At 53.9% G+C, this 12,068-nt stretch overlaps 1 protein-coding gene across 3 annotated transcripts; it reads left to right on the top strand.

Annotated features, from left to right (window-relative positions):
* The first annotated feature begins 267 nt into the window (after positions 1–267).
* On the top strand, positions 268–11,949 carry LOC128909082 (acetyl-coenzyme A synthetase 2-like, mitochondrial). 3 transcript variants are annotated; one of them, XM_054200273.1, is made up of 15 exons: positions 268–409; positions 482–746; positions 2,168–2,264; positions 3,492–3,691; positions 4,170–4,345; positions 5,226–5,378; positions 7,382–7,529; positions 7,935–8,072; positions 8,278–8,370; positions 8,769–8,881; positions 9,373–9,499; positions 10,177–10,304; positions 10,861–10,924; positions 11,283–11,404; positions 11,493–11,949. In XM_054200273.1, the coding sequence occupies exons 2-15, from the start codon at positions 548–550 to the stop codon at positions 11,667–11,669; spliced, it is 1,935 nt and encodes a 644-aa protein (XP_054056248.1). In that variant the 5' UTR covers positions 268–409; positions 482–547; the 3' UTR covers positions 11,670–11,949. The 3 variants fall into 3 exon arrangements, 2 of the variants coding, with proteins under 2 accessions (XP_054056248.1, XP_054056247.1); XM_054200272.1 differs by having other exon boundaries at positions 268–746; XR_008466219.1 differs by lacking the exons at positions 10,861–10,924; positions 11,283–11,404; positions 11,493–11,949 and adding an exon at positions 9,611–10,102 and having other exon boundaries at positions 268–746; positions 10,177–10,242.
* The last annotated feature ends 119 nt before the right edge of the window (positions 11,950–12,068 follow it).

Raw genomic sequence — 12,068 nt, 5'->3', positions numbered from 1 at the left:
GTCTGGGGGCACAGTGCAGCCCCAGGAGAGTGGGAGCAGGAACAGGCTGGTAGAGCCTGGCTTGGGCACCTCAGTCTCCACGGGGATCCCAGGCACCCGCTGAACCTGGCTCCCGTTCAAGAGCAGCTGTCAGGACGCAGATTAGCATGAAGGTTATTTTCAGTCAAATATTTCTACAGCCCACCCCTTTCCCCTCCCTTAAAGGGATTGAATTTCTTTTCCCTGGAGTGCTCTGGGAGAGAAGAGGAGAGGAGCGAGGTGGGGGAGAAGGGGCACCCTGGCTCCCTGTTTAGGGGAGTTTTGTGCCTGGTCCACCCAGGGTGATATAGCCCCGGCTCTCACAGGGGGACTTCTTCCCTGGACTGGGTGTCCCAAGCAGACACGCAGGCTCCAGGCACCCATCTCCTTGGTGAGAAGCAGCTGCCTCAAGATGATGGCCAGGCTGCTGGCCAGGGCTTGCTGCCCTAAAGCTCTTCCTCAGGCTCCCAGATGCTTCCCTGGGTCAGCGGCTGCCCGAGCCTGGAGCCATGGGCCCCTCACCGCCTACATGCCTGAAGCTGTCACCTTCCCTGGACCCAAGGACCACCAGGGCTTGTACAAGATGTCGGTGGAGCAGGGGGATGCCTTCTGGGGAGCGCTAGGGAGGAGCCGGCTCACCTGGATCACACCCTTCCACTCTGTCCAGGACTGCGACCTGCGCCAGGGCAAGGTCTCCTGGTTCTTAGGTGGGCAGCTGAACGTGGCAGGTAAGGAAAGGAGTGAGATTGACATGGGAACCCACCAAGTGCCTGGGGGTGCCTCTCTGTGAAGGGCTTCAGCCCCGGGAGCAGATTGGAGGAGCACAGAGTTAAAGGGCTGGAGCAAGGGGGTTCCCCGAAAGGTCCAGTTAGTCCTGCAGTGGCTGTAATGTAAGGATGTGGCTGGTCCTAAGGGAGCAACTGGGTCTTGCTGGAGGGGCTGCAGCTCGTTCAGGATGTGCTGTGATCCGGGCTGCTCTCCCTCAGCCTCCGTGGATCCCATAGCAGCACAGCAGCTCCGTTCTGCAGGACCACAGAAAACAGCACTGAACCTCATGTGTTCAGCAGGCAGCATTGCACTAGGTCATCCCTGCCCAGTAAAGGCAGTAAGTATCTACAGAAAGCAAAATCCGAGAGCAATGAGCAGTACTGGAAGTCCCCACAGCTGTGGGAGTTTCTCTTTCTGTGGGCTGGGGCTACTGTCTTAGTGGGGCTACCAGGGGAAGACATAGGGGCTAGTGACACTGTGTTCTGCTTGCTGCACTGTTAGTCCCAGTGTTCAAATTGTGAGACAAACCTCTCAGAAATCAAGTCTTACGTAGTCCATTTGGGCAGGACAGCGGGAGCTATTTGCCTTTGGGATTTGAGATCTCACTCTTCCCTGTTTGGTGTTTGGTTTTTTTTTTTTTTTTCTCCTGGAAAATTAGAAATGGTCAGGAGAAAAAGGCATTTTAGTATGCAAAGTGGGGCTGCTGCATCATTCTATGACTTCAGTAGCAGGTTTAAGGAAAACACAGTGTGGAACAAGGCTTCTGAGGAAACTGCAGCTGCCAGCAAAAGGGGAAACTTTTCTCAGAAGAATTACAGCCAGAGCCTCAGCCTGCCACATCCCTGGAAAGCCAGGGGCTGCACACTCCTGGCCCTGGCTGTCTTCTATCTTGGACAAATGCACCCTGCAGCCTTCCTGCGCAGAGCTTCACTTTGTCCTAGATTTGTTATTTAGGAGAACCACCACTACAAAACTGCCCCAATCCAACCCAGAGGCAGCTGCAAAGCAGTGCTGGGTGGAGTGATGGCTGAGTTAATGTTTGCCAGGTCCACAGAGGGCCCCAATGCCCTCCAAATGTGACCTCCAAAGGGACTTCAGGCAGTTTCTGCTCTGGACTGTGTTAGGTTGCAATTAAGGGGGAAGCTGATAGTGGGGACTGGTAGATATTGGAGTGGTGAGAAGTGTAATGGCTTGGGAAGGTGCTGGTGGTCTGCTGCTAGTATCTGCAAAGGTTGTTTCAGTGTCTGCACAAGGTTAATGCTGGGAAGGCTCACACACAGCCCTGACTCTGATCTGAAAATGGGACTACCAGTGCTGGCTTTATGAGAGACAAGAGGTACTGAGTGTTTCTCTGGCAATGAGACTGGGTCGTTTTTTCCAGTGAATTGTCTGGACCGACATGTCCATGTAGCCCCAGACAAAGTGGCCTTAATCTGGGAGAAGGATGAACCAGGAGAGGAGGTGCGGGTCACATACAGGTCAGTACTTACATCTGAGCATATGAGAGACACATTGCAGGGTTCATGAACACTGCACAGGGAAGATCTGCTGATGCGCGTCATGTGAGGGGATGCACCATCCCTTGACAAGGATAGATCAACAGTATGGTGGCTGCTGACTTGCTTGTGCTGATCTGAGACTTCAGCCTGATTCCTGATTAACCCTCTGGGCCCCGAGGGGTCCCTACCCAGCTGGGGAGGCAGATTTAAGCCCCTCATGACAGCACTGCAATGCTTGTAGGTAAGACCACATGGGAAGGTCACATGCGTGCCTTCCCAGCAAGGTTCCTGGTGTCTAAACTTGCAGGTAAATGGTCTGCAAGAGAAGCCAGATTCACAGCTGCATGGGTGTTGGGAAGTTCCATGCTCATCTGCACATCAGCAACACTGCTGGGTTTGACTCCCCGGGGGGACTGCCTGTCCAGCCCTACTAGGCTGGTCTGGGCTGCCCCACCTTCCAGCTCCATTTGTCATCTCTTTGAGTCTCTGACGCAGAGTCACTTAAATCCCTCTGCACACAGAACTCAGTCCTCTCTGGCTCCAGACCTCACGCGACAAACATGACCATTCACCCCTGCCAATCTCCCTGCATGGACAGCCCTTCCATGAAATGAGTCACTGACAGCCACGCCGTATTTTCTGGGAGGGAAAATTCTCAGGAGAGGCATCATTTTGCTCACTGTTTTCCTATGGTGGTTGTTCTCGCTGGTGGGCACAAGCTCTGGAGGACTTGACCTTCCCAGCTTTAGCTAAACATGAAGCCCTGTTTTCACGGGGGAAGATATCTAACTTCTCATGCGTAGCCTCCAGCATTGCAGGGTAGAGTATGTTGCTCATGAGAAATGTGCAGGTTGTCATTGGAAAGTCAGCTGAGGTGATGTGGGCTTGCTGAGCCACAGGAATTGCCAGTGGCCATTGCTGGCCCCATTTCTTGTTCCTTACATCGGCCAGTGAGAGTGTCAGGCTCTGCACAGAGGCCATTCTGATTTATTTCTTTTCCATAAATAACAGCCCATGTTAGTGACTGTCTTCTCCTTTCCTTCCCACTGGCATTTTACAGCTGTCCCATGGACCTCCAGCACGGGGGCTTAGGGATGTAAGCTGCGTACCCGTGACTCTGAGCGCCGCCCCCCCCCCCCCCATCTCTATGCATGTGGATAAGATCTGCAATAAAGTCTCTAACTGTGCCATTGTTTCTTTGGGCAGGGAACTGCTGGAGCTGACGTGCCGCCTGGGAAACACCTTGAAACGGCAAGGGGTGAAACGGGGTGACAGGGTGACAATCTACATGCCCCCGTGCCCGCTGGCGGTGGCTAGCATGCTGGCCTGTGCCCGCATCGGGGCTGTGCACGCCGTGGTGTTTGCCGGGTTCAGTGCAGAGTCCTTAGCAGATAGGATCCGAGATGGTAAGAGCCAGTGGGTAACAGGGACGTGTCCAGTGTTTCCCTCTAGGCACAGTGCTGAGCTTGTTGGTTTGGCAGCTGGGGGGGCCCAGGATTGTGTTGATGGCAAAGCTTTTCTGAGTCAGGCTCCCTGGGAGAACAGAGGGTGTCATGCCATGATATATACCCATGGAGCAGGGATTAGCACCCCAGGATATGGCATGGGCTCACTAAATATCTTTCAGCCCATGGTATGGACTGGTTCTCTCCTTCATCTAAGGGACTGAAGGGCTGAGGTACAGCGTCTCCTCTGAGGGGATGCAACACAGGCAGGAATGAATGGGAAACAAAGATGCAAAGCTGCTGGTTTTGTTAAACAGTGGACAGGCGTAACAGGGGCTAGGAGACAGAGGGAGAAGTGCACGGTCATGGTAGAGCCAGACTGCTGTGTGACTGATGGAGAGGGACAGAGCTGCTTATGCGACTCTTTTGCATTCTGCAGCCCAGTCGGAGACAGTGATCACAGTGAACCAGGGGCTGAGAGGTGGCAAGGTTATTGAGCTGAAGAAGACAGTGGACCAGGCTGTGAAGCAGTGCCCAGGAGTGAAACGGGTTCTGGTTTCCATGAGGACTGACAGCAAGGTTCCCATGACAGCCCTGGATGTGCCGCTGGAAGAGGTGAGAGGCTGCCCAGCACTACTGCCACTTCCCCTGCGCAATGTGTCCACTCTGGGAGCAGGGACCGGGGTGGAGAGAGGATCCTGGCTGGCCATGGCAGTTTTGCTGATGTTGAAACAATGTGGGGACATTGTCCTGCAGCAGCAGTGGCAGCTGGAGCTGCATACAAGTTAAGGAGAGTCCCAGGAGCCATCAGGAGGTGTTAAGTGGTGGCTCTTCCCATAGCACCATCCCTATACTGTCAGGGTAGGCAGCACAAATCAGGGCTTATAGCAGGGTGGACCAGGGACTAGACACAGGCTGACACACTGTCAGTGCAGCCCTGGACTGCCACTGCACTGTCACATACTGCTTTGCTGGCAGGCCTGGCGCCCTCTGTGAGCGCTGCTGGCAGCTGGTATCCAAGGAAGTAGGCAGTGAGGTTGCTCGTGTGCCTGTTATTTGTGGCATGCAGGATGGCCAGGCTGCCAGCATGCAGCAGTGTTTTTGAAGAGGTGAGCGCCTGTCGTGCATTTCTGTTAGCTCCCCGGAGCTGCACAGAGGTCTCCTTGCCTCTGCTCATCCCATCTGCAAGCAATTAGTGCTAGAAAGGCTTCCTGGAAGACTTCTGTGCTGGTCAGAGCAGCAGCAGCGTAAAAATAGCTGCCTCTTACTCAGCAGGTCTGCTCTGGCTGAGGAGAAGGTTCGCCAGCTCAGCAAGGCAAAAGAGAGTTCAGGCTGGCGAGCAAGGGGAGCGGAGGTGCAGAGGCGGGGAGGGTGGTATGGGGGGAGCAGGGTGGTGCAGGTGCTCAGAGGGAGGAGAGGTGTGCGAGCGGGTGTAAGGACAACACAGGGAATCCTGTGAGACCCCAAGAGACAACTGCTGTGCTCTCTCCTGCAGGAGATGATGAAGGAGGACGCATGCTGTGAGCCTGCTGCCATGGACAGTGAAGACATGTTGTTCCTTCTCTACACATCAGGCAGTACCGGCAAACCCAAGGGTCTGGTTCATTCCCAAGCTGGTTACTTGCTGTTTGCTGCTCTCACACACAAGGTAATAGATCCCAGCCACAGAGTGCTCATGAGCCAGCAGTTCATAGGCAATGCAGAGAATAGATGTGCTGTTTTGTTGCACCATGAGCTCATCTTTATCCAGAGCCAGGTCTCTGGAAAGCCCTCCTAGGGCATCAGCCCAGTAGAGCACATCGACAAACAGGTAGTGGGGAAGAGCAACACATACTCCAGAGCAGGGTCTCCCAAACACATACTACTCTGAGCTACCTTGGCTTTCTCAGCCTTGCAAGGGTAATTTTACATTACTGGGTGAGGAGGAAGAAGCCAATTTGCTCCTAAAACCTCTAGCTTGCTTTCCCTAAGTGTATCTACCCCAACTCAGGTGGGATGTGGAAGGCAGTATTTGTGGGATGGCCACATTTGAGGATATATATAAAAGCTGGTGAGTGCCCTCAAGATAAAGGGTCTACACCTGAAGAGTGTGGGAGGAAAGCCTTTAAGCCCTAGCACGCCCAAAGCAAACTCTAACAGAGCTGGATAAAAGGGCACTGAGCACAGCATAGAGCTGCACTTAGCTGCAGAAATTTTTTGAGGGACGTTTCCTAAGACGTTATATGGAGTCCTCTGGAATAAGGAGTTCCTCTCTGAACAGTCCCTTAGCTTTGGGTCTGCATCTCTCCCTGTCCGTGACTGAAGTTCCAGTAGTGCCTCAGACCATGCATCCTATGAGACAGCAAGCTCAGGGCTGGCTGGATCTTCTCTGTCAGCTGTGAGTGCTGGAGGCCAGACCTCCTGGGGTGTGTGCAGGGGGTGTGTGGAAGTTCTTGGTTTTCCTGTGAGCTAAGCTGTCCGTAAAGCTGTGCCCAGCTTGATATGTGACCCTCTTGGTTTGCGAGCCAGGGCTGCCATCCCAGAATGGCAATGCAGGGAGCGAGCAGCATGTGGCCATATTAGCACCCAGGAGCACTGGAAACTGCGACACAGGGCTGGCACACTTGCATCTCTCAGTGGGTTAGGGAAGACTGCTGCTACCATAATTCACTGCTTGGTTAAAAAGAGACGGAGCAAGCAGGGGAAGTTTCCATTACGAGCGCCCTGGAGCACTTGAGGCCCTGGAGCCCCCCTCTGGCAGCCTGCAGGCAAGGAGATACAGGAAGAGACAGGAAGGTCTGAAACAGCAAATGCTAGAGCAGAAGGTGAGAAGTGATGAGCTAGTGGGAGACCAGCCCCTAGTGAGCTTTACTGGTGCTAAGGAAATGAAGGACAGTGCCTGAGGAAGCTGGATGTGTTGCTGCCAGCCTGACGGTGCTCAGTTTGGCCCTGCACAGGGCAGGCATTGTTCCCTCATACTCCAGCCTTGCAGCCAAGGGCCTCCTGAGGAAGAAACGGGGCAGTGGGAAGAAAAGCTTGTTCTGCCTCTACCTGCCTGCAGGCACAGGGCTGCGCTCATCCAGCTGAGGCAGAGAGGTGTAAGCTGGGGTGACTCTGGGTGAAGGCATCTCATGGTCTCTCTGCTTGAGTGCTCCCTCAGTGCTCCTACGCTGGGCTTCTTGCTGAGCTCAGGGTTTTTTCTGAGTGTGTACTGTGCGCTTGGAGCACAACAGTGCCTGGGGGTGGCTCATGGAGTCCTCCACCTCACTGCCCTGGCCTACAACTCCTCTCCTTCCATGTGGTAGGTGTGGAGGGACCACCCTCACCTTGAAAGTTCTCCTGTTTTGATGCTACAGGATTCTTCTGTCAGCGGGCAGAAGGAAGGAAAGTCTGTAGCACAGCAAATTTGGCTGTGCTTTTTTTTTTTTTTTCTTTTTAAAGTGTCTCTCTCCTCCAGCACCTTTATAAAGCACCTGACATTTTATTATTTTTTTTTCTGACAATATTTTAAAAAACTCTTTGCAGGAACAAGGTGTCCTTGCAGAGGTGGTGGGAAGGCGGAAGGATGCAATAACTTTAGGGGTGAGAGAGGGTACACTGCTCCCGGTTGTCCGCTTTGCTGGGAGGGCAGGCCCAGGCTGTACCTCTCACTGCCTCTCCTGTCTTGTGCAGTACGTGTTCGACTACCAGGACAGGGACATCTTCGGCTGCGTGGCAGACATCGGCTGGATCACGGGGCACACCTATGTGGTCTACGGCCCCCTCTGCAATGGCGGCACCACAGTCCTTTTTGAGAGCACTCCCATCCATCCTAACCCTGGTGAGTGAGAAGGTGTCTCAGGGGAGCAGGGATATGCCACAGCCACCCTGAAAGGCACACGACAGGCAGGGAGCTGGCGGCTTGATGCTAGAACACGGGCAGCAGTGGTTCTGCTGCCGCAGGAGCAGACTGCAGGCTGTGCCCAGAGCAGAGGCTTTCCCTCTGGTTAGGAAGCCACTGCTGCTTCTCCAAGGGTAAAGCTGTTTCTCCCTGTCACTCCCGTCACCAGAGAGCTAGGTGACATGGAGGAAAAGGGGACACTGCTGCTCCTGGACTGCTTTAGTCCTTCTCAGGATGGTGTTAGCTCGGCTGAGGGGCCACAGCCCTTGCTCTCACCTCCTCTCCGTCTTGGTCTCAGGCTGGGAAAATCTGTGTAGATGGTTACTGGCCCTGTTTCCATTCCAGGCCGCTACTGGGAAACAGTGGAGAGGTTAAAAATTAACCAGTTCTATGGAGCACCCACGGCCATCCGCCTGCTCCTGAGATACGGCGATGAGTGGGTGAAGAAGTATGACCGCTCTTCTCTCAAAGTGCTCGGCTCAGGTAACTGCTGGTGGCATGAGCTGGCTGGAGCAGTAAATCCTTGGGCATTAGGTTGTGCCTCTTCCCATGAATTCCAAGAGCAGCAGCACGTGGGAGTGGAAAGAGGGGAGACTGTGCTATTTGGGGGTGGCTTGGGAGCAGGCCGTGGGAAACTAGGTCTTTGACCTAATCTTTCAGCTCTGTCCTCCTGTCTCTCCCCTTGCAGTGGGGGAACCCATCAACAAGGAGGCGTGGGAGTGGTACTTCCGTGTGGTCGGCGAGACTCGGTGCCCAATAGTGGACACATGGTGGCAAACGGGTGAGATGCATACAAGCCCTCGTTCAAGCTTCTGCTCTCCAAGCTTTAGGACTGACCTGCTGCTTTGTTGGCCAAGGAGGAACAGTTGTTAGTGACACTCCATATGAGCAATGCCATAAGGGGCCACAGGCACCAAAATGTTAGAGAGAAATGGCTTTTAAAGCTAACCCAGAGAAACACAGGGGAATTGACGGTAGGGATCAGATCTCTGCTGAACTACATGAACTAAATGATCATCCTTCCTCAAAGAGCCTTCCCCAGCTCTGGCAAAACCAGCCCCAGCCTGTGGTCTAGCAGGGTGCAGTGAGGGCCAGGGCAAAGGCTGTTGGCCAAGCAATGCTACCTGGCTTTCTTCTTGTCCCTGACTTTGATGAACATTACTGTTTCTTTTGCTCCAGAAACAGGAGGCATCTGTATCTCACCCCGTCCTTCTAATCCTGGAGCTGAAATCCTTCCGGGCATGGCTATGAGACCCTTTTTTGGGATCAGCCCCTCCCTCATGGATGACAAGGTACATTTATAACCTGCAGCCCAGGAGCTGGCTCAGCCTGTTTTCCCTCAGCTGCTTGCAGTGTGTACTTGCTGACAGGAGTGGAGATCTGTAAGTGTGTCTTTCCTGCCCACCTCTCCTGGATGGCAACCTTCTTTACTGGAAAAGGACTAACAGTGGAGCTGTTCTTCCAACTAGTGCAGAAGTTGTTTTCTAGCTTGCTCTGTCCTACAAGACGGGCTGTGCTTGGGCTCCCTGGCACATGTCTTTCCAAGGTGAGGTAGCTGGGCAGGGACATCCAGCCTCCCTGAAGGGACCTCACATCCCACCATGGTAGGCAGCTGGTTGCAGACATCTGCTGGGAGAGGCTAAGCCTGTCCCATTGGAGTTGAGGGCACAGGACTTTCCTCATTGCCTTCCCTGACATTTCCATCACACAGCTGATAAATAGGCAGTGACTAAACATCCCAACTACTGTCAGCTATGGTTACTAAAATGTAACTATTTTATAGGGAAATGTCCTTCTGGAAAACAACATTTCTGGAGCCCTTTGCATCTCACAAGCCTGGCCAGGTATGGCACGAACCATTTACAATGACCACAAGAGATTTCTGGAAACCTATCTGACTCCTTATCCAGGTAAGGAAAACACATGGCAGGTCACTGCAGGAGTGTTTGGATCTGTCTGCTGGTTTTCTGCACGAGTGCAGCACTCAGGAGAGCTGGTACTGCTGCTTCATTTTTCCACAGATTCCCCACAGTGCTGAGGCCCTGCATCTCCCCGTAGCCAATACCTCAACCCTGCCCTGGGAATGGGTTTCTCTCACCCTTCTTTCCCATTGGATCACATGGGGGCTTAGGGCAGTGGATTTGCCCTTCTGCCTCCAGTCCCCCTGAGCACAGAGAGGCCTCTTGGTGCATCTCTTGCAAAGCCTGTCAGCTTCTGTCACTCATCCAGAGGCACTGAGCAAGCCCGAAAGTGTGTGTGTCTTGACACGAAGCAAAGGGGAAAAGCAGCAGGACCACAGGCACCTGCACTGGAGCAAAGTGCTCCTGGCTTGTAGCAATGAGGCAGGCCAGCCATTAGCCAGCACACTGCAGAATGAGGGAAGGAGCCTGATGATGGAGCAGGTACCGAGAGGCAAAAGACTAACAAGGAAGGTAGACACCTTCACCCTGAGCAGTTGAGGACAGAGCACAGTACATGAGACCTGGCGCCAACAGAGAAAAGAAGTGGGCAAGGTGAGAGCGCGGCTGGCGAGCAGCCCACATGCTTACTGCAACAAGTGACCATGCCATGGTTCTGGCCACTGCAGGGTTTTTCTTCACCGGGGATGGCGTGTATCGTACCAGTGAGGGCTACTACCAGCTGACAGGACGACTGGACGACATCATTAACATCAGCGGGCACCGGCTCGGCACTGCAGAGGTGGAGGATGTTGTGGTAAGAGGTGGGAGTGGGAGGTAAAGCCATCTGAGGGGGCAGTGAATGCACACTGGTGCTGCTCAGGGAAGCCTCTTTGAAATACCCAGAAACGTGCTGCTGCTGTAGCAGCAGGGAACAGTGTTGGACCCGTGGCCTGCCCGTGGGAACAGCTTCCCACCCTCTCCCCTCCCTCCTCGCTCTCTGCAGCAAGGGAGGGACAAAGCCTGATAAGGTTGACGCTGTGTAAGTGGGTGAATCCCAAAGCAGCAGCCACGCATCTTAAGGAGGAGCATCTGTGGGCCAGTAAAGACTGTGTGTCCTGGTGGAGAAACCTAGAGGCACAGAACAGGGTCTAGAAGGTGCAAGCCTAAAGCAGCCGGGGCAGGGTGAAGACTTGTGTTTGCAGACAGACCTACTGAGGTAAGAAGAAAAAAGGGCAGAGGCCATGTGAGGCCCACCCTTATCTTTCTGCATTACCATGGACTGCAGCAGCCAAACGGGGTGAGGGCAGCTCCCAGGTGGCATCCAGCCTGCCAGAAGCACTGAGCCAAACCCCAGCCCTGTTCTCTTCCAGAATCACCACGTGGCAGTGGCAGAGTCTGCTGTCATCGGCTATCCGCATGAGATCAAGGGAGAAGGTAAGATGCCTGTTTTCCTGTCCCTGAAATGTCTCTCCTGGGGCTACCGCACTGCAGTGGGAAGTGTCACTATCACACCAACCCCTGGCAGCAACACTGTGCGCGAACACCATACAACATATTAGTGGGGAATCTCAGCACAACCATCACAATCTACCCGTGAGACAAGCTGGATTTTGCATAAGGCGGCAACAGCAGCAGCACCAGTAGCACCATGGCCAAAAGCACTTACAGCTCAGGCTACAGAGCACCCCCTGAGGCTACCAGCAGAGAGGGACCTCTCCCAACACTAGGTCCAGGCCGGCTCTCAGGAGCATGCTGTGCACAGTGCTCAGTAACCTGGTGGTCCTTCTGCCAGGAGCCTACGCATTTGTTGTGCTGAAGAAGGACAGTGGCTACACACAGGAGACTCTTGCTGCTGAGCTACGGGAGCTTATCTCAAAGAAGATCGCTAAGTACGCAGCTCCAGAATACGTTCAGGTAACATGTGCAGGCTGGTCCAACACCTACCGCAGCAGCCTGGACAACCCCTTTCCTTCAGCCTTAGCTCTGCTCCTCCCTGTCACAGGTCACACAGCGGCTGCCCAAGACACGCTCGGGGAAGATTATGCGTCGGGTGCTAAGGAAAATCGTGGAGGACAAGGCCAGCGAACTTGGGGACTTAACCACCCTGGATGACCATGAAGCTGTGCAGCAGATCATAGAGGGACGCAAGCGCCTGGTAGAGGGGCACAAGAGCTGCTAGCTTGGCTCTGCCAGCAGCCACCTCCTGCTCCTCCACTGCAGGACAGGGGCCATGTCCAGAAATGTCACTAACCAACTAGTGACCAGTAAGTGTTCAGAGACGATACCTCCACTGCAGTCTCAGAGTGACTTCTCTGCAGCACAGAGACCCTCAAAACCTGTCTCGATGCATCTATGGGAGGCAGGGGAGAGAATGTGACTCATCATAGGCAAAACAATAAGGGGAGGCGAGCTCCGTTTCCTCCCATATAAGGGCCAAAAGCCCGCTGGGGGTTCCTTGTGCCTTGCAGTAGCTGTGGAGGTAGAAGCAGGGCAGGATGCCCAGCTCTGGATAGGTATATTACTCCTACCCCTGCTCTGCTCTTCAGCAATAATCTAGTTCAGGACCACTGCCAATATA

This window comes from Rissa tridactyla, chromosome 4 (assembly GCF_028500815.1).
Source record: "Rissa tridactyla isolate bRisTri1 chromosome 4, bRisTri1.patW.cur.20221130, whole genome shotgun sequence".
Taxonomy (NCBI): Eukaryota; Metazoa; Chordata; class Aves; order Charadriiformes; family Laridae; genus Rissa; species Rissa tridactyla.
Note: the sequence above shows the minus strand (reverse complement) of the source record. Positions and strands in the feature narration are given on the sequence as shown.